General features: G+C 40.6%; 1 protein-coding gene across 7 annotated transcripts in view; it reads left to right on the top strand.

Moving 5' to 3' along the window:
• Nucleotides 1-385: 385 nt before the first annotated feature.
• The window catches only part of LOC122557939 (neurolysin, mitochondrial-like), a 58429-nt gene continuing 36446 nt past the window's right edge, over nucleotides 386-22368 (top strand). For 2 of the 7 annotated variants that reach the window (XR_006313988.2, XR_006313989.2), the window contains exons 1-5: nucleotides 2115-6453; nucleotides 10430-10578; nucleotides 13741-13848; nucleotides 14071-14173; nucleotides 18232-18392. Coding sequence is in view for 5 of the 7 variants with exons in the window: in XM_043706185.2 (XP_043562120.1) it covers nucleotides 6117-6453; nucleotides 10430-10578; nucleotides 13741-13848; nucleotides 14071-14173; nucleotides 18232-18392 (858 nt within the window). In the remaining 2 variants the exon portion in view is untranslated. Of the gene's footprint in view, nucleotides 495-2114; nucleotides 6454-10429; nucleotides 10579-13740; nucleotides 13849-14070; nucleotides 14174-14298; nucleotides 14697-18231; nucleotides 18393-22368 lie in introns of those variants that run through there. The other 5 variants (XM_043706222.2, XM_043706195.2, XM_043706185.2 and 2 more) reach the window with 5 other exon arrangements.

Here is a 22368-nt window from a genome sequence, read left to right as displayed (position 1 = left end):
CGTGTGCGACCCAGAGACAGAAAGAAACGAATAAAGACAAAGCAATAAGCATTTAGGGGTTGAACATTCAGGGGCACAGAGTTCTTAGGCACGCCAAGACAAGTCGTTCCAGTATGGATCATTTGCAAGTTTTCGTGTTGTTTTTCCTTTGGTGCTGGCTACCTGCGTGTACGTGTTTGTTTCTGTATCTTGAGGCGGACCCGCTTGCGCTGACCCCCCCCCCCCGGAAGCTCGCGGCCGCCTGCACGACATTCCAGAGCGCCCTGCCATTGGGCAGCACGCAAGCGCACACTGCTCTAGACGGGCTGCAGCTTTAGGGGACGGGGATGTGTGGGGGCGGGGTGTCCAGACGGTGAGTCACGTGCGGCTGCTCAACGGTTAACCGTCTCCTTTGGTTTCTGCAACTGGACGTCGTACGATACCGCGCGTGGAACAATTTCTCCCGAAATCCAGTGGCAGAACTACGTTGGCCCGCCGCACAAACTAAATATAAGGTTTTTTTATGCTGACTGATGGAGTGGTGGTAACAGTTGGTGATGTTGTTGTCGTCGTCGTCGTTTACTCATGACTGGAACAGGAGTCCCTTACTACTCTTTGGGGGTTTCTTCAAGTGAACAGTAGAGTGTGAGCCCGGTTAAGAACATTGTAAAATGGGAGGAATTTAATAGTGGCTGCCATAACAATTCAAAGCTCATTACTCGCCCACTCCTTGTTATAACACTGAAAGATTGCCAGGTTCTGGAAAAATGACAAAATATAAAGGCATCCCTGCCCCCCCCCCCCCCCCATTTCAAAGATATCCCCTCACCCATCCCTACAACTACTCTCACCCCCATCCCTCTGGGATGTCATGTTGCAGCTGTACAGGACATTAGTTTGGACACTTTTGGAATATTATATTCAATGCTGATCTCCCCACTGTAGGAAGGATGTGGTCCAAAGCCTGGATTCCACTTTTGAGGGAATTTAACACATTTCTTGTCCCAAGGGGATGTTGTTAAACTTGAAAGCGTTCAGAAAACATTTATAAGGACTGGGGCTATTTTCCCAAAAGTTTTGGAAGCTGAGGGGTGACCTTGTAGAAGTTTATAAAATCATGAGGGATGTGGATAGAGTGAACAGCCAAGAGTTTTTCCTCAGGGTAGGGAATTTGAAAATTAGATGAGGTTTATGGTGAAAGGGGAAAAAAATTAAAAGGGATCTAATAGACAACTTTTTCACACAGAGGGTGGTGCCTGTATGAAATGAGCTGCCAGAGGATGTGATGGAGGCTGGTACAATTACAACATTTAAAAACATTTGGATGGGTACATGAATAGGAAGAGTTTAGAGGAATATGGGTGTTATGTGGCAAATGACACAAGATTATCTGTTCAGCATGGACAAGTTGGGCCAAAGGGTCTGTTTCTATGCTTTTTATTTCTACGACTCAATATTGGAGAGGCCAAAAAAAAAGAAGAGTTGGAACTGGGGCCTGGGTTACCAAAGACAGGGATACCAATGATGCTGTGAATGGAGAGGTGGCTGCACATGATCTGGAGCTGGAGGATCACTTATGTAAATGACCACCATGAGTTGTCCTGGTTGTGGGTATGTTTGCTGGTAGTTGCAGACATGTTGTCTCCTGTCTTGGTGACATCAGTGCCATGGAGCCTCCTCTGAAGCGCTGCTGTACCGTGTCTCCTGGAATTTACTTGATTCCGTTCCTGCTGCTTCCGGTTGCCAGTTCTGGTTGTTCATCGTGGTGGCCAGTATATTGGGTCTAGGTTTCTGTGTTTGTTAATGGAGTCTGTGGGTCCAACATAGACCTAGACCCAATATACTGGTCACTATGACGAACAACTGGAACTGGCAACTAGAAGCAGCAGGAACGGAACCAAGTAAATTCCAGGCCACACAGTACAGCGGCGCTTCACAGGAGGCTCCAAAGCACTAAAGATGTCACTGAGACAAGGGATGACTTATTTGCATCTTAACTTACCAGCTCAGCAAACATACCCACAATTGCGACAACTGGCACAAGGTACAAATCTTGATGCAAACCTTGATCACCATGAGTATGTAGTGCAATTCACGAAGACCATGTATTTTTCATCTGTTTAAATAACATTACAAAGCTCCACAATTTTATTTACAAACATGACATTAGCCGTTACTCTTCTCTTTTGGAGGTGTGACATGAATCAAAACTAGCTAGCAATGTGAAATTCTCTTTGTCAAAAACAATCTGGTTCATTAATATACATAAGGAAAAGAAATCAGCCATCCTTGTTTGATTTTTGCCTACAATGTGACTCCATTCCCACAGCACTTTCTGAAATGGCCGAGCAACTCAGTTCGAGAACAATTAGTTTGGACAATAAATGCATGCCTTGCTGGTGCTGCCAATATCCATTAAAAAATGAAGAACAATATTCTGCCTTTCCAATAACTACTTAAATATTCCTGGAAAATGTATACTACTTTCAATATCTTGGGAGCTTCTCTAAATAAAAGAAGACATAGATGACAAAATTCATTGCAGCCTCCTGTGAGTCAGCTTAATCTTTAGCCAACAAAGGTATAGAGTTTAAAAAAGAACAAAGAACGCGGTTGCTGGAAATCAGAAACAAAAACAGAAATTGCTGGAAAACTAAGCAGATCTGGCAGTATCTGGAGAAAAGGAAGAGTTAACATTTCGAGTCCAGTGACCCTTTTCAGAATTGAATTTTTCCAGCAACAACTGTTTTTGTTTGGAAAAGATATTTCAGAAACAGGATCTCAACCCTGTGACTGGGATCATGGTTTACTTGGCTGCACTCATTCCTGCATTCTTATAGGTTTCAGAGACTTGGACAAGCACTGGCAATTGGCACTAGCTGTTCTCACACAAGATCCTCTGAATCTGGTTGTTGTAGTGTGGGGGTATGTTGGCTGAGCTGGGAAGTTAACTTGCAGACATGTTGTCCCCTGTCTCGGTGACATCTTCAGTGCTTTGGATCCTCCTGAAGCGCTGCTGTACTGTGTCCTCTGGAATTTGTTTGATTCTGTTCCTGCTGCTTCTGGTTGCCAGTTCCGGTTGTTCATTGCAGTGACCGGTATATTGGGTCGAGGTCTATGTTTTTGTTTTTATGACATTTATTACATATTGATCTGGATTTTGTGTTAATAATGAAAATGTAACAGTTTATTCTTACATTGTTTTTCCATTTTCTTTGAGTTTCCTTAATCATTTATTTTATTTTCTATTTAGGTTTCTTTCAAGTTCACCCTATACCTTACATGATTGTTTCCATCCTTTCACTCCTGAGCTGCCATTAGCATATGCAGTGATGAATTAACATCATTAAACATTGGACTTCATCATTATTCCTTCAATACCTTATGCCCCATATTCAATTTTCCTGAATGTTTTTAGCAAAAAGTCAGTATTACCTGCTTCCAAATCTCTGGTGTACTACTTAATTTCCCTCTTTTGCAGTATGTTTGTTTCTTTTTCCTCGTCAGTTTAGTATACATCTCCTTTAATTCCTTTGAGTTCTAATTATTACATCGTTGATCCCTTTCCATTAACATAATAGATTATTTTCACCTCAGAGAAATAAGGAAGGTTTCCTCACTTTGCCATTATTTGAGTCTATCCGCAAAATCCCAAATTATTGACGATAATGTACAGGTGAAGACAGGCGAAAGACTAGCAAGTGTCCCAGACTGCTATTTTAAGATTTTCCAATTGTGTATGGCAATATCACACCATCTCACTGTCCTTGCTTACTTATCCTATGACAGATGTTCAGTCTACATTTCCACATCTAAGTGGGGGAAGAAAATGGAAAGTAAGTTGAATTGGGGCAGCACAGTGGTTAGCACTGCTGGCCCACAACCTTCGGAGGGTTGGTGTGGACTCGATGGGCCAATTACTCGCTTCTACACTCTCGGCATTCTATGACTGATATTGGACAGTTGGGACTGCTTTACTCATAAGCAATACAAATTAAACTTTAAGATTGTCTGAAAGACTTCATAAATTATTGATTCAATCAGGATATTTTAGGAAAGAATTGTAGATCCTTGCTCTCATTGCTGTTCATATTTGGAAACTTGTTTCATCTGTACTTATCTAAATATTTGCCCTGTACATTTTTTTTCACAGAAACAAGGCCATCAGACTAATCTTATTGCTATTTTCTTTAATTACCAGGAAGTGCTGCTGCCAAGGAATATTCCCTTGACAATGCTCAGAGAAATTGAAACTTAATAGATACAGTTTATAAGTCTGACTGTTTAAAAATGAGTTTTTTTTATAATTGTATTTAACTGTCCTAGGATTTGAAGATGACATCTATTCACGGTTGCAAGTTTCTATACTGGGTCTTCATTTGATTGAACAGGTCCATTCCTGACCGATACATATTTTGGCAGGTGGTGCAGGATATCCCTTGAGGTAGTGGGATAAACAGTGCAGAATTTGTTTCTTTTTCTTTGTCACTCAGCATGGTGAAGTGGTCTTGGCCGAACCTTGCATTGCCTGTTTCGGCCTGATTTTCCAATGTACCCCGAATTCAGGAGCCATTAATTGAATAATGGTGAACTCTTACTTTAGATTAGATTAGATTCCCTACAGTGTGGAAACAGGCCCTTCATCCCAACCAGTCCTCACCGACCCTCCGAAGAGTAACCCACCCAGACCCATTTCCCACTGACTAATGCACCTAACACTATGGGCAATTTAGTGTGGCCAATTCACCTGACCTGCATATCTTTGGACTGTGGGAGGAAACCGCAGCACCCAGAGGAAACCCATGCAGACAGGGGAGAATGTGCAAACTCTACACAGACAGTCACCCGAGGCTTGAATCGAACCTGGGATGGGGTGCTGTGAGGCAGCATTGCTAACCACTTCTTTTCACTTTTTCTTTATGATTTCTGTCATTAATTTAGGCACTGTGGTATGGTGACTTATAAACCTTCTCACTTTTTTTTGTAGAAATACATGTGACAATAAATTGCTATTCTATTCTTTACAATATTCAACCCAAATCATGATGTAGCTTAATGGGCAGGTTTTTGACATTTTAAATACTTGGTTTCAAGCTATTCCTGCTCTTAGTTCATATTTAAGTACATCTCTTCCTCCAAGTATTAGTGTCAATGCTGCTGTGCTTCAAAGGAAACTTGGGAGTGACTTATTACAATTTCTTTGCCTTCTCCTGAATGCTAGCAATTTGCGGGTTGAGAAAACAGGACACAGAGCACGTAGATGCTTTTCGATGCTATCAGTGTTCAGAGCTGAAACTAATATATGACCATCCTAGCTCAGTAGTCAGGAGTGTGATGGAATACTCCCCATTTTCAACACTTAGGAAGCTTGACACCATCCAGGACAAAGCAGCAGCTCACATAATTGGCATCACATCTACAAGCGTCCACTTCCTCCACTACTAAGGTTGAATGCAGCAGTGTATTTGATCTATAAGATGCACTGCAGAAAATCTTAGACAGCACCTTCCAAACCTACAGCCACTTCCATCTAGAAGGACAAGGGCAGCAGATACATGGGAATATCCCATCTGCAAGTTCCCTTCCAAGCCCTTCACCAATACGTGTTTTCAGGACATGGCTTTGCAGTCAGGACTGAGAAGCCTGGTTGACTTTGTTTTATTTAGCATCCTGATTCACTGAGCTCAACTATAATGGTTTCTAGATGTTATCCAATTGTCTGAATCAGCAAGGTAGCTACATCATGGATCTTTCAAATGCACTAGATCAAAGTCCTGGAACTCCCTAACTGCATAGTGATTATATTTACACCTCATGGATTGCAGCAGTTCGAGAAGGTGACTCATATATTTAGGGATGTGCAGTGATGGTTGGCCTTGCAAGCATCCCATTGAATATAAAAATAAGCAACATCGAGCCTTATCAGAACCTGAGAACTTCATGGCATAGTGGGATAAGTGTCACAAATGCACTTCATTTACCTGCTGAACCATCAGAGGAACACGAGGTCATTTGCTAATGATCAAACTAAAAATGAATGCACTGTAGAATAACAAAAATGTATTAAAATCCAAGTAGGTTGTATACACCCAGAAATGCAGTAAGACAGAATCATTTTTTGATTCTTTTTCAAATATATGCAGAAAAATGTATTAAGTTTTAATGCAAAATGTACAAAATGCTTGTCCAAAACGTTTGTTTTATTATTTTATTTCTTAAAGCTTGTGTCCACAGACTCTCTTCATGTGCTTGCAGCAACAGAAATTGTTCTAAATTCTGTTACAAATGTTTCCAGAATAATGATTATGAACAAATTGCAATGGAATCTAACACCAGATCAAATCAGAGATCGGACAGATGCTCTCATTCACAAAAGCAAACAAGTGTATGACTCTATCGGAACATTAGACATTAAAGATGTCACATATAAAAATACACTGATGGCTCTGGCAAATATGGATGTTGAGTATGATGGTAAGTCTTGAGACAATAAATAAGAAATGTCTGTGTTCGCCATTTTTTGCTAATTCATGGGATTTGGTCATCATTGGCAATGCCAAAATTTATTGTTTATCTCCAGTTGTTGATGAGCCATTACCTTGAATGCAACGAAGTGGCTTGCTGGACTATTTGGGAGAGTAGTTAAGATGCAGTCATATGTGTCGGAGTGACACATAGGTCAGATCTGATAAAGACATATTTCCTTTGCTATATGGTATTAGTGAACCAGATGTTTTTTCCAATAACCCAATAGTTTCATGGTTTCTATCATTGATATTAGATTTTTAATTTTAGCATTTATTTAATTGATTGTATCTAGCTTCCTAATTATGGTGGTAGGATTTAAACTGAAGGCTGCAAATCATCAGTTTGAGCTGTTGGATTATTGGTTCAGTATTACTACCACAGTGTAATCAAACATAAGCAAAACATTGTGCTGCTGGATTTGTGCATCTTAAAATCAATCTGCAGATGTACCAAAGATACCAGGAGAATGCCGTTTTCCTATGTCTAACAGATGAATCCTGTAGCAAAGGTTCAGAAGGCAAGATATATGGAAGGCATGTCAAAATGTTATTCCTTCAATTTTTATATCATCAATGTATATTTTGCCTCAAATGAACAATTATTCTTTTGACACCTTTGAATTTAAAACTGGGGCAAGGGAACAGAGGCTAGAAATACAGTGAAGTGTGTTCCTCATCACTATATTCCACCCAATTCAGATGTATTTAACACAGAAATTTCTCTGAGCATGAGGCATGCTGGGCCATAAAGAATAAGAATTATTAACGGATGTGTGTGAAAGATTGGTACAAGGTGGTGTTCGAAGGAGGCAATGCTACTGGAGGGGTAAGGGAAATACCCCTGCGAAAGAGTTCATTAAATCCCTTCAATGTGGAAAGAGGCCATTTGGCCCATCAAGTCTGCAGCAGCCCTCTGAAGAGCATCTCACCCAGGCCTAGCCACCAACCCTATCCCCGTAACCCTGCACTTAGCATGATTAATCCACCTAGCCTGCATATCCCTGGACACTACGGTGCAATTTAGCATAGCCAGTCTACCTTACCTGCATGTCTTTGGACTGTGGGAGGAATCCAGAGCACCTGGAGAAAATCCATAGAGACACAGGAAGAACGTGTAAACTCCACACAGACAGTCAACCAAGGCTGGAATTGAATCTGGATCTCTGGCGCTGTGAGGCAGAAGTGCTAACCACTGTGCCACCCTAAAGTTAGTGCACAGGTACATAACATGATGATTTGGATGGAGAAAGTGGGACCAGCCATTTACAGTTTCCCTTCAATTATCTATCTTCTTGATTCTTGAGGATAAACTTATGTTCTTATGCATATAAGGCCCCATGTGAATCAAGATCATTAATTGAATATGCTTTGAGCCATTGGTTTGGGTAATTAAAGTTCCTTAATTGGAGAAATGCCTTTCTGGTGGCTATCTTGTTGGGTCAGATATCCCAGGTGCAGGCATTGACTACCTGTCTATACAGTTTGTCAAGAATAGAATTTGTCTGAAACCTAACCTGATGTTTCTTCCCAAAACATGTTCTTCCTGTCACTTAGGATAATCACAGAATTGTTACGATGCGGAAGTGTTTGTACTGGCTTTTTGAGAATTTTAAAAATAAGATAACATGGTTAATCAATCAATCTAGCACCTTCAACTTTCACTCCCTTCACCACTGACACACAGTGGCAGCAGTGTGTGTCTAAAAGGTGCACTGCAGAAAGTCACCAAAGATCCTTCAACAGCACCTTCAAACCTGTGACCTCTACTGCCGAGAAGGACAAGGGCAACAGATGCAAGTGATCACCACCAGATGCAAGTGCCTTTCCCAGTTGCATAACATCCTGACTTGGAACTATAACACCACCCCTTTATTGTCACTGAGTCAAAATTCTGGAACTCAATTCTTAATAGCATTGAGCATGTCCCTGCACGCCAAGGATTGCAGCAGATGAGGAATAAAACTCACTGATAATTTCTCCAAAACATTTAGAGACAGGCAATAAATGCTGGCACAGTCAGTATGCCCACATCCCATGAAAGAATCAAACAAAATCCAACTACAACTGAATTTTATTGTCTCGCCGGCACACCTGCAATTATTGAGTTGAATTTTAATAACGGACTCCATCTGTTCTCATGCAAAAGACATTAACAATGATATATGTGTGATAGAACCGTAAAATGCTTCTAATGACAATGTATCATCCCTATGTTGTCAATGTCAAAGGTTGCTCCTTAGAGGGTGCCCAGTTAATCATTCAATTGCTCCAGTTTCCTGAAGATAATTTAAGCTCACTTTTCATGAAGTAAAAAGGACAGTTTCAACATGGATATAAGGTTGGATGGATGGCAGGAAACAGTATTGGTCAACAGATGTATTACAGACTGGAGGAATGTTTAAAGTTCACTTCCCCAGGGTCATTGGTGACACCTTTGCTTTTCCTGATATGTATTAATAATTCAGACCTTGGTCTGCAGGGCAAATGATACAAAACTTGGAAACAATATGAACCATAAGTAGGATACTGTTAAATTTCAAAAAAAACAGACAAATGGTAGAATTAGCAGGCATGTGGCAGATGAAGCTTGACATGGAGAAACATGAAGCACTTCATTTTAGCAAGAACGTTGGCAAACAATATGAAATAAAGGGTACAGTCCTAAAAGGGGTGCAGGAACAGAGGGATTTGGGTGTATATTTGCATAAATCAATTACGTGTAATCTGGCAGAACAGTTTGAGACTTGCAGCATCTGCAGTTCTCCACTTTACCTGATGAAGGTGCAGCACTCCGAAAGCTTGTGATTTCAAATAAACCTGTTGGTCAATAACCCAGTGTTGTTTGACTTCAGACTTTGTCCACCCCAATCCAACACCGGCACCTCCACATCATTTCAATCATAGTGCAAATATGGTATCTCAAATCCAGTTGTCCCAAAACTGGGACATTTATAAAATGTACTGTCCACCAATTTAATTTAGTAAAACAAAATAATTTGTATGAATAGTTCGATTTAGAATAAAAGCAAAAAGCGTTGGATAAACTTACTAGGCCTAACAGCATCTATGGAGAGAGTAATTCTCGAGCAAGGTCGCATTCAAAATGTTAACTATGTTTCAGTCTCTATAGATGCTCCAGAACTGATTTCTCAAACTCATTTCGGATTTCCAGTATCCATAGTTCTTTTCTTTTAATTGATAATTCGGTTTGGCACTACTTTGGTACTGTAGCTCCAGACAATTGATCAGCTGCTTACAAAGCTATCCTGCGCTCCAACCTCAGTCAGCCTAACTTTCTATCTCAAAATCTAGTAAGACCTGAAATTCACCAAGGTCCTTGCCTGGAGGTTGCTAACTTTCATAATGTTTGAGGTGGAAACATTTAGGTAAAACATAGTTTATTTTGGAGCACAAAGTGTATTTCAGTTAAAAAAAGCATATTAATGTGCATTTACTAGAAATGCAATAAGTGTTCATTTTATTCAGCAATCAGATTTACATGATAAAACTCTGAAAGTTATCAATTCCTTCTCTTACCTATTGTTCTTACCACACACTTGCTTAATATGACTTAATCTGAGCCTTAATTATCTTCCAGTTAATGAATTAACTGAAGCAAGAGTTGTCAAGTTCTCAATTTTCACTTAATCTATTAAACTAGACCTAACTGATTTTAAATACGGTAAAATGATACTTGTTTTCCTGGCTAGCAGCCATCATTGTACTTGGTGTTGTGTGAATTGCTTTGAAATATTTCTGAGAGAGGTGACATGAAACTATATCAACACCGGCCTTTCTTTCATTACTACTTACAGTTAGATAGTAGATTTATTTTCACAGTAACCATCTTCATAAGCTATACTACTAGTATCCATTTCATTTTTTAAGCAAAAACATTAACATCCTTGTTTAAATTCTTTCAGTGGAACACAGCAATCTTACATTTCTACAGCATGTTTCTGACAACAAGGATGTGCGTGCTGCTTGCACTGAGGCTGACAAGAACCTTTCAGAATTTGATGTGGACATGTCTATGAGAGAGGATGTGTATCAACGGATTGTGGCTCTACAGGTGAAAATTTTGACCAGTATCTTAGAGACAGTGACAGTTGCAGAATTGAGACGTGCAACTTTATTATCTCTCAGTAACTAAAGGAAAATGATCATTTTTCTCTCTTGAAATAAAAAGAATTCACAAGATCAGTGGAAACATTGGCTTCCTAAACCCATAGATTTTAAAGATTTAGATGGCTGTTTGGACCATCACAGAGTCAGTGAGCTGAAGGGCTCTTTGCTGAACTGTAGATCTCTGACTCTCTGATATAGACTTTAAATGCTGAGTTGGAAACCTGTGTCCTGCTTATTCAGGGATTTGACGACCAATCTTTACAATGTTAAAAATCACCCAACACCAGGTTATAGTCCAACAGGTTTAATTGGAAGCACACTAGCTTTCGGAGCGACGCTCCTTCATCAGATGATAGTGGAGGGCGTAACACAGAATTTTTAGCAAAAATTTACAGTGTGATGTAACTGAAATTATACATTGAAAAATTGATTGTTAAGCCTTTCATCTGTTAGAATACAGTGATAGTTTCACTTCTTTCATGTGTAAATCACAAAAACTTTTTTTTTAAGTTGCATTCTCGGGTTAGCTGTTAACAATGGTGATAGCTAGACAATATGTTGAAGGTGTTGGCCCCCTGTGTTCTCTGTCTATGCCATGATGTTTGAATTGATTCTAATCTAAAAAGTGAGATAACAGAGTTTTACATAAATTCATGCAGCTTTTGAGCTCAGAGTTCTACATGAATGCATGCAGTTTTTGAGCAAAGTACAATGTAACTCTGCAAGTACAAATTCACCCCACAAAATATATGTGTGCATGTGGGTCTTTGTCTGTGTGTGTGTGTGTGTGTCTGTCTGTCTGTCTTTCTGGAGTGGGGGTTGTGAGTGTGAAAAAGTGTGTGTGTGTGGTGAGTGCAGAGTATCTTAAGTCTGTGAGGGGATGCATGTGAGTGTGGGAGTGTGAGTGTGTCTATAAGGGTGTGTGTGGGTGTCTGTGTGCGCGTCTGTGTGTACCTGTGTCCGTGTGTATGTGAGAGTGTGTGTGTGTAGGAATACCTGTGTGTGTGTATAGTGCAATGGTGATCACCTGTAATGTGGCATGAACCCAAAGTCCCGGTTGACACCCTCCCTATGTACCGAACTTAGCTATCAGCCTCTGCTCGGCCACTTTTCTCTGCTGTCTGTCCCGAAGTCTACCTCGGAGGATGGTCACCCGAAGGTCTGAGGCTGAATATCCTGGACCACTGAAGTGTTCCCCAACTGGGAGGGAACCCTCCTGTCTGTTGATTGTTGTGCGGTGCCCATTGATCCGTTGTCGTAGCCTTTGCTCAGTTTCCCCAATGTACCATGCTTCCGGGCATCCTTGCCTGCAACGTATAAGATAGACAATGTTGGCTGAGTCACATGAGTACCTGCCATGTACAAGGTGGGAGGTGTTCCCATGCGTAATAGTGGTATCTATGTCCACAATCTGACACATCTTGCAGCGTCCACCGTGACAGGGTTGTATGGAGTTGTCCTGAGAGCCGGCAGTTTGCTACGAACAATGATCTGTTTGAGGTTTGGCGGTTGTTTAAAGGCAAGTAGTGGACGTGTGGAGAAGGTCTTGGTGAGGTGCTCATCCTCATTGTTGCAGGTCACGAAGAACATGGTGTAATTTTTCAGCTCCTGGGAAGTACTGAACAACGAAGGGTACCCTGTCAGTTGCAGCACGTGTCTGTCTCCTGAGGAGGTCATTACGGTTCCTTGCTGTGGCACGTCGGAACTGGCGGTCGATGAGTTGAGCATCGTACCCCGTTCTTGTGAGGGTTTCCTTGAGTACTTCCAGGTGTCCGTCACGTTCCTCCTCATCTGAGCAGATCCGGTGTATGCATAGGGCTTGTCCATAGGGAATGGCTGTTTTAATATGTTTTGGGTGGAAGCTGGAGAAGTGTAGCATTGTGAGGTTGTACATTTTTGCTATAAATTCTGTGTTACGATCAAGCCCTCCACTATCACCTGATGAAGGAGGGTTGCTCCGAAAGCTGGTGTGCTTCCAATTAAACCTGTTGGACTAGAACCTGGTGTTGTGTGATTTTTAACTTTGTACACCCCAGTCCAACACCAGCATCTTCAAATCAGTCTTTACAATAGCATGTAATTCATTTGCAGAACTGAATGACTTAATATCTTCAATATCAGGAACAAGCAGAGTAAGTACATTCATTTTGTTTGATAGAATATTCTATCAAATAACAGTTTGTCTAGTTATTGGGCATTAATGTATTTCTTTTTACCTTGACATACAATTAGTTGCTTTAGAATAACAACACGTAAAACAACGAAACGTGTTTTATTGGAAATACAAGCTTCTTAGCAAAATATCCTATTCTTCAGATCTGCTTTCTCTATCTTAGGAACTGTTCTTTCCTTTTTGAGGCAGGTTGCTCAAGTCGAGAAATTTCTTGGGGACACATCTTGTTTAAAGGTGAAACCCAGTTTCCACTCTGGACAATGGTGGAGACATAGAGATAGATAGATTGTTTTCCTCTCTTCTCTAGGACTTCAACTCAGTCATTTTAGATGCTTCATGGTTCTCTAGTCCTCACCCCTGCTACCCACCACATTCCCCATGATCTTTCCATACCAGCACATGTCTTGTTCATACCTTCCTTGGTCCTTCTATCCCAATTCACTTCTGTAGTCACTCAACAAGAATCCACCATAAGTGGAACTTAGAATCTTTTGGAGATGAAAAATAAATTCAAACAATCAAATATAGCTCTCTCTTTCACTTGATCGTGAAATGAACTCCCACTCGTGACACTCATCAAAGCTTTTAAGTCTCCTCAAATTTCAATCTCTTTTAAAAACAAACTTCTATTCAGAAGCTGTATCAAAGAGAGCTGTGAACTCAGAATCCCCCTGCTCAAGTGATTGTAGCTTTTGAGACTCACACAGGCATTCATCTTGACATAAAGTTTGGGAAATGTCAACAACAAACTCTCTTGGAATTGCTGCACATTTTTATAGTGCAAAGGCCTAATTGCCTTGATAGCAATTCTCACTGTGCCAGTATTTGATGTTAGTTTGCACTATTTCAAATTTTTGACTTGAAATTTCAATCCTCACCTGTGCCCCAGTTTTCATAGTCTGAAATTAATTTCTGTTTTATGCACAATTACAGAAAAAATGTAATCTCAAGGCCCTGAAACCAGAGGCTAAGCGATTCTTGGAGAGACTGCTGAAATTGGGAAGAAGGAATGGGTTACACCTACCAAAAGAAACACAATTAGTAAGTTCAGTCATGTTATTATCTTCCATATTCAATACAAAGAAATGTGTCAGTTATATAAATGTTTCACTGGCAAAATTACATGGGAGCTCTAGAACCGTGTGGAATCTTGTTACCTAGACTCTCACAGCTGGACAGCCAATTAGTTAGAAGATCTGTGGTATAAATTTAAAAATCATGGAAATATTAGATAACACTGATTTTTTTTTCCTTACTGTTCAGGAGCTCAAGACTATCAAGAAGCAAATGAGTGAGCTCAGTATTGACTTCAGCATGAATCTCAATGAGGATACAACTGTTCTTCTGTTTACCAAGGAAGAACTGGGTATGAACAATGGTTCATGACAAATGCGAGTAACTTTCTCCCATGCACTTGGTGGTGATAAATCTTATTCTCCTTGGAGTAACAAATCTGTCTAGTATAAAAGTAACAAGATATCAACACTATTTTCCAGGCCAGGTGTTTTAATGCTTCTATTTACGGCTCATGCTCAAGTAAATACTGAAGCAAGTGACTTGGGTTTTATAGCACTACAGCAGATTTTCCAGTACATTTTGTGGAAATGAACCGGTTAGCTTAACCTCTGTAGTGGGGGAAGATGCTTGAGTATATTATTAAGGAAGAAATTGCATGAAATCACAATAGAAATTGTCCATTGGGCAGATGCAGCGAGGGTTCATGAAGGGCAGGTCATGCTTAACAAATCGTTTGGAATTCTGTGAAGACATTACAAGCAAGGTGGACATCAGGGACCCAGTGGATGTGGTGTGCCTAGATTTCCAAAAGGCCTTCGACAAGGTGCCGCACAAGAGGCTGCTGAATAAGATAAGGATGCATGGTGTTACAGGTAAAGTATTAGCATGGATAGAAGATTGGTTGACTAACAGGAAGCAAAGAGTGACGATAAATAAGTGCTATTTTGGCTGGCAGCCAGTGACTAGTGATCTACCTCAGGGATCGGTGTTGGGACCATAATTATTTAAAGATGATTTTGATTTGGGGACTATGTGTGGGGTGCCAAAGTTTGCAGCTGACACTAAGATGAGTGGCAGAGCAAAGTGTGCAGAGAACTGTGAAACTTTGCAGAGGAACATAGATACATTGAATGAGTGGGCGAAGGCCTGGTAGATGGAATACAATGTTAATAAATGTGAAGTCATACATTTTGGTAGGAGTAACAGTAAAAAGGATTATTACTTTAATGGTTAAAAGGTTGTTGCATGCTGCCATGCAGAGGGATCTGTGTGTCCTTATACATGAATCACAGAAGGTTGGTCAGCAGGTACAACAAGTAATCAGGAAGGCAAATGGAATTTTGTCCTTCATTGCTGAAGGGATTGAATTTAAAAGCAGGGAGGTAATGTTACAGCTGTGCAAGGTGCTGGTAAGGCCACACCTGGGTACTGTCTGCAGTTTTGGTCTCCTTACTTGAGAACCGATATACTGGCACTAGAGAGGGTGTAAAGGAGGTTCACTAGGTTGATTCTGTAGTTGAGGGGGTTGGCTTATGAGAAGAGACTGAGTAGATTGGGATTATATTCATTAGAACTCAGAAGAATGAGGGGGGATGTTATAGAAACATATAAAATGATGAAGAGGATAGATAAGATAGAAGTAGAGAGGACGTTTCCTCTGGCAGGTGAAGCTGCGACAAGAGGGCATTGCCTCAAGAATAGAGGGAGCAGATTTAGGACTGAATTGAAAAGGAACTTCTTCACCTAGAGGGTTGTTAATCTATGGAATTCCATAGTGAAGTAGTTGATGCTATGTCATTAAAGGATTTAAAGCTAAGGCAGATATTTTTAGAATGGTAAAGGAATTAAGAGATACAGTGAGCACACAGTTAAGTGGATCTAAATCCATGAAAAGATCAGTCATGATTTTATTGAATGACAGAGCAGGCTCAAAGGGCCAGATGGCCTACTGCTGCTCCTAGTTCTTGTGTTCTTATGAACTATTGAAATAATCCATCCTAGCCATTTTTGGAGGAAATAAATGATATATGGGAAGATAACTGGACAAGTCAAAACAGAAAAAGAAATAAAGTAACAAAACTATAATATAAGTAAATTTCATGTTATTTTAATTGGAGCTCAACTCAAGAAAATAGATGACAGTGATTCACTTTATTTTTACACAGAGCAGTGCCTTAACCAATCAAAGTCAACCTGCCTGGTTTAAACTTGAAACTTTAAAATCCCTGAAATCATTCCCATAAATATCTTACATACTGTCCTTAGTGTATTCATACTCTTTCTTTTGTGCGGTCCCAAGAACCAGTATTCCATCTGAGGTAGGTCTAACCAGCGTCCTATGTAAGTTCATCATAACTTCCCTAATCTTATGCTGTATGCCCCTGTTAATGAAGCTAGAAATCTGCGTATTTTAATAAGCATCTCTGTCCTGCTACCATTAATGGCCTATGAGGAAAGTCACATTGCTTCTGCACACCCTTTAGAGCCATACCCTTTATTTTAAACTGTCTTTTCTTGTTCTTTGCATCAAAGTGTAGCAACTCACACTTCTTTTTTTGACTTTTAAATGCCACCTATCTGCCCACTCCTCTAACTTGTTAATGTCCTATTGATGTTCAATACTGTCCTTTTCGCAGTTTACAATTCTCCCAAGCTTTTGGTTTGTCTGCCAACTGTGAAATTGTGTCCTAAATACCAAAATCTAAGCCTTTACTTATCAGGAAAATCAAAATTCTCAGTACCTTTCTTTAAGTCCCTGTACCTTGTCAACTTTATGTACCAACAATTTATTGCATACCTTAAGTACATAAGATGGCTAAGAAGCCATATTAAATACTTGCTTCTATTAGTCAAGGCAATAGAACTTGATGAGCAAGAGGTTATGATTGAGCTGTATATGATGTTAGTTAGGCCACAGCTTAAGTGCTGCATGCACTTCTGGTTGCCAGTTCTAGTTGAAGGATGTGGTTGCCCAAAAGAGGGTGCAAAAGTGATTCACCAGGATGTTGCCTCAGCTGGAGTGATTCAGCAATGCAAAGAGACGTAGATAGGCTGGGGTTATTTTTCATAGAGCAGAGAAAGCCGAGGATGGAGAGCCTGTTGGAGGTGTATAAAATTTTTACAGACACCAACAGGGTAGTTAGGGATAAAACGTCCCCCTTAGTACAGGTATCAATAACCAGGGGCACAGTTTTATGGTAAGTAGTAGGAAGTTTAGAGAAAATTTGAAAAAAAATTTTCCCCACATTAGGCATGTCTAGAACCAACTGCTAAAAGCATGTTGAGGCAGGAACCCTCAAGTTGTAAAGTATTTAGATGAGCATTTGAAACACTATAGCATACAATGCTATGGGTCAAGTGCTGGACAATGGAATGGGAGCAAATAGATATTTGATGACCATCATGGATATGATGGGTCCAAAGGCCTTTTTCAGTACTGTGAAACCTCTATGACCTCCTTATCAATTTTAAACCGTTCTAGTGACCAAGTTTCCTTTTGTGTCACCATGGTATGGAGAACATTTGCTTATAAAAAGTATTCATTTAATATTTCAGCCATGCCCCTTGCCTTTAATTTACTTTCTTTTTTGGTTCCTAATCAAGCTTACCACTGGTAAGGTACTGCAAAATCCAGCTTAACATGTTGAAGTGAGAAAGTTTGCCCTCATGGTTGTACTTAGTAATCGCAAAATAAGGTATGCACTTGTCTAGGCAGACAAAATCAAGCTCTGCTATCTTCCAATGTTAACTAGCTTCCATTAAGGTTTCTAAAGAATAACTCCTTCAAAGGGGTATAATATTTTGATTGGCTTCTGTGAATTGGCAAGTCAGCAAGGATGCAATGAGGCAAACAAAGAAAGTCAAAAGAAAGGATGGTTTTGCAGCTATGATGTTACTGGCTTTCTGTAATCATCCACTTATATGCATGGACATGATTTGTGAATGAAGATATGAATTTCTTAGTTATGATTAAGGTGAGTAAAGCTTAATGCAACCTTCTTTCTCGTGACCAAACACTACAAAAGTCCATTACTAAAGGATAAATTTGGTTTAATTGTTTTTATTTTTAATTTGGAGCAATTAGCTCAGATGGCTAGATGGCTGGTGTATGTTTCAGAATGACACCAAAAGCACAGGTTCGAACTTAGTTCCAGCTGAGGTAGACCTAGGAGCTGTTCTTTACCTGCTATTTATCTGTGGAGGGCAATGGCAAGCCACCATTGATAAAACCTGCTGAGAAAATGGCTCAGGCTAATTCTTCAGAAAAGAATAAGCTAAGGATTTATCACCAGACTACTTCAGATGGTGATGATGAGGATTTTTATTCATTTCTGTAAAGATCTAAATTTGTTCTGTAATCCAATTTGCTGTGTGCAACTGTAAATTTAGCTTGGATGCTTCTCACAGGGGGCCTCCCAGATGACTTTCTTGATGATTTGGAAAAAACTAGTGATAACAAATACAAGGTGACCTTAAAATACCCTGACTACACGCCTATCATTAAAGAGTCTTATGTCCCTGAAACCAGAAGGAAAATGGAAGCAGCTTTTCATTCTAGATGTAAAGAGGTAAGATGAGGTGACAATGTTTCAAACAGATTGAATGAGTGCTGATTTCCAGAAATCTATTTTAGTGCTTAATGCTGGGAAATATTTCAGTATATAAATATATTTATATATGTTTAAATTCATGTTGCATGTTGCAGTCACTGTCCTGAAGATTTAAAAGGATGATAGTGGTACTAAAATTTTTGAATTTAAAGTAATGCAGAGTTCATAGATTTTAACATCCAGTGAAACTTTAGCTATCTTACTCCAAAACATCTCTTAAAAAAGATCTGTATTATGAACTGAAGTTCAGGATGGTGCTGTATATAATTAGTAGGATTTTGTTTTTAAGTGTCCATCTAGCAAGCAAATGTCACAAGTTCTCCATTTTGTGGCTTGAAATTTCATCTGACAGCTTTCATACTTAGCCTTAATCTATTTACAGCTGTAATCAGTATGGCAGCTGGTCACAAAGATCAATTTAACATGCAGTAATTTTACTTCACCTAAAAGCCTTAGGGGAAGCTTGCAACTCCTAAAATAAAAGGCTATTTATTATGATAAATCACTGGGAAATTGTCAGCCTATGTTAGACCATGGGTCAGAATGCACTGTTCTATGTTTTCCCTCCATCTTGAAACAGGATGACAGTTCCTTCTGTAATTGCAGCTTTTGCTTCTCTGATTCTATCTATCTCTCTCTCTCTTTCTCTCTCTGTCTCTCTCCCTTCCCTCCCTCTTTCTCTCTTGCCTTCCTTTGCCTCAAACCACAAATTTCTATCTCTTTTATTTTACAAAGTTCTTCAATCCTGTATAATCTTTTTGATCTTTTAATTCTAACATCTTAAATATTCCCCTTTTTCATTAGCCTCCAATGCTACAGGGAAAATAGCCCAGCCTATTCAACCTCTCCCTACAGCTAAAACCCTACAACCTTGGTAATATCTTTCCTACATCCTTTCAAGTTGAATAACTAAGAACATTAGATTCTCTGTTGGGCATTACCTGGCTCTAGTGTGGCACAATTGTTACTTCACATTAATTAGCCCAAGCCTGGATATTGGCTGCATTTGGGTATGGACTGCTTCAGTACTTGAGGAATTACAAATTATGCTAAACATTACCATAATCAGAAGACCTCTCTACTCCTGACCTTACCAAGAAAGGAAGGTCATCGATAGAGCATGTCAAGATGGGCCCTCTACTTTTTGTCATGTATATAAATGATTTGGATGTGAGCATAAGAGGTACAGTTAGTAAGTTTGCAGATGACACCAAAATTGGAGGTGTAGTGGACAGCGAAGAGGGTTACCTCAGATTACAACAGGATCTTGACTAGATGGGCCAATGGGCTGAGAAGTGGCAGATGGAGTTTAATTCAGATAAATGCGAGGTGCTGCATTTTGGGAAAGCAAATCTTAGCAGGACTTATACACTTAATGGTAAGGTCCTAGGGAGTGTTGCTGAACAAAGAGACCTTGGAGTGCAGGTAGTGGAGTCGCAGGTAGATAGGAACGTGAAGAAGGCATTTGGTATGCTTTCCTTTATTGGTCAGAATATTGAGTACAGGAGTTGGGAGGTCGTGTTGCGGCTGTACAGGACATTGGTTAGGCCACTGTTGGAATATTGCGTGCAATTCTGGTTTCTTCCTATCGAAAAGATGTTGTCAATCTTGAAAGGGTTCAGAAAAGATTTACAAGGATGTTGCCAAGGTTAGAGGATTTGAGCTATAGGGAGAGGTTGAACAGGCTGGGGCTGTTTTCCCTGGAGCGTCGGAGGTTGAGGGGTGACCTTATAGAGGTTTACAAAATTATGAGGGGCATGGATAGGATAAATAGGCAAAGTCTTTTCCCTGGGGTGGTGGAACATAGAACATAGAAGAATACAGCGCAGTACAGGCCCTTTGGCCCTCGATGTTGCGGCGATCCAAGCCCACCTAACCTATACTAACCCACCATCCTCCATATACCTATCCAACGCCCGCTTAACTGCCCATAAAGAGGGAGAGTCCACCACTGCTACTGGCAGGGCATTCCATGAACTTACGACTCGCTGAGTGAAGAACCTACCCCTAACTTCAGTCCTATATCTACCCCCCCTTAATTTAAAGCTATGCCCCCTTGTAATACCCGACTCCATACGCGGGAAAAGGTTCACACTGTCAACCCTATCTAACCCCCTAATCATCTTGTACACCTCAATCAAGTCACCCCTAAACCTTCTTTTCTCTAATGAAAACAGCCCCAAGTGTCTCAGTCTTTCCTCATACGATCTTCCTTCCATACCAGGCAACATCCTGGTAAACCTCCTCTGCACCCGTTCCAGTGCCTCCACATCCTTCCTATAGTATGGCGACCAAAACTGCACACAATATTCCAGATGCGGCCGCACCAGAGTCTTATACAACTGCATCATGACCTCAGGACTCCGGAACTCAATTCCTCTACCAATAAAAGCCAGTACGCCATATGCCTTCCTCACCGCACTATTTACCTGGGTGGCAACTTTCAGAGATCTGTGTACATGGACACCAAGATCCCTCTGCTCATCCACACTACCAAGTATCCGACCATTAGCCCAGTACCCCATCTTTTTGTTATTCTTCCCAAAGTGAATCACCTCACACTTAGCTACATTGAATTCCATTTGCCACCTTTCTGCCCAGCTCTGCAGCTTCTCTATATCCTGCTGTAACCTGCCACATCCTTCCTCACTGTCAACAACTCCTCCGACTTTCGTATCATCCGCAAACTTGCTCACCCAACCTTCTAACCCCTCTTCCAGGTCATTTATAAAAATGACAAACAGCAATGGTCCCAAAACAGATCCTTGCGGAACACCGCTGGTAACTGCACTCCAAGATGAACCTTTACCATCAACTACTACCCTCTGTCTTCTTCCATCCAGCCAATTCCTAATCCAAACCTCCAACTCACCCTCAATGCCATACCTCCGTATTTTTTGAAGTAGCCTACCATGGGGAACCTTATCAAACGCCTTACTAAAATCCATATATACCACATCTACCGCTTTCCCCTCATCAACCTCCTTCGTCACCTTTTCAAAGAATTCAATAAGGTTTGTGAGGCACGACCTGCCCTTCACAAAACCATGCTGACTATCCTTGATCACATTATTCCTATCCAGATGTGCATAAATCCTATCCCTTACAATTCTCTCTAAGACTTTACCCACAACAGAAGTGAGACTCACCGGCCTATAGTTACTAGGGTTATCCCTACTCCCCTTTTTGAACAAGGGAACCACATTTGCTATCCTCCAGTCTTCTGGCACTACTCCTGTAGACAAAGAGGACATAAAAATCAAGGCCAATGGCTCTGCAATCTCATCCCTTGCTTCCCAGAGAATCCTAGGATAAATGCCATCAGGCCCAGGGGACTTATCTATTTTCACCTTTTCCAGGATTTCCAACACCTCTTCTCTACATACCTCAAAGCCATCCATTCTACTTATTTGTGACTCAGTATTCACATCGACGACAATGCCCTGTTCCTGAGTAAATACTGAAGAAAAGTATTCATTCAGTGTCTCCCCAATCTCTTCCGCCTCCACACGCAACTTCCCACTACTATCCTTGACTGGACCTATTCCTACCCTAGTCATTCTTTTATTCCTAACATACCTATAGAAAGCCTTAGGGTTTTCCCTAATCCTACCGACTAAGGACCTTTCATGTCCCCTCCTTGCTGCTCTTAGCTCTCTCTTCAGGTCCTTCCTGGCTACCCTATAACTCTCAATCGCCCCAATTGAACCTTCACGTCTCATCTTGAGATAGGCCGCCCTCTTCCATTTAACAAGGGATTCCAATTCCTTATTAAACCACGGCTCCCTCGCACGACCCTTTCCTCCCTGCCTGACAGGTACATAATTATCAAGGACACTCAATAGTTGCTCCTTGAACAAGCTCCACATATCATTTACACTCTTGCCTTGGAGTCTACTTTTCCAAGCCACACATCCTAAGTCATGCCTCACCG

This window comes from Chiloscyllium plagiosum, unplaced genomic scaffold (genome assembly GCF_037043375.1).
Source record: "Chiloscyllium plagiosum isolate Xiang-an unplaced genomic scaffold, Cpla_swu_hap1 HiC_scaffold_2, whole genome shotgun sequence".
In the NCBI taxonomy this organism is placed as follows: domain Eukaryota; kingdom Metazoa; phylum Chordata; class Chondrichthyes; order Orectolobiformes; family Hemiscylliidae; genus Chiloscyllium; species Chiloscyllium plagiosum.
The sequence above is the reverse complement of the archived record's forward strand: the minus strand, read 5'-3'. Positions and strand labels throughout refer to the sequence as shown.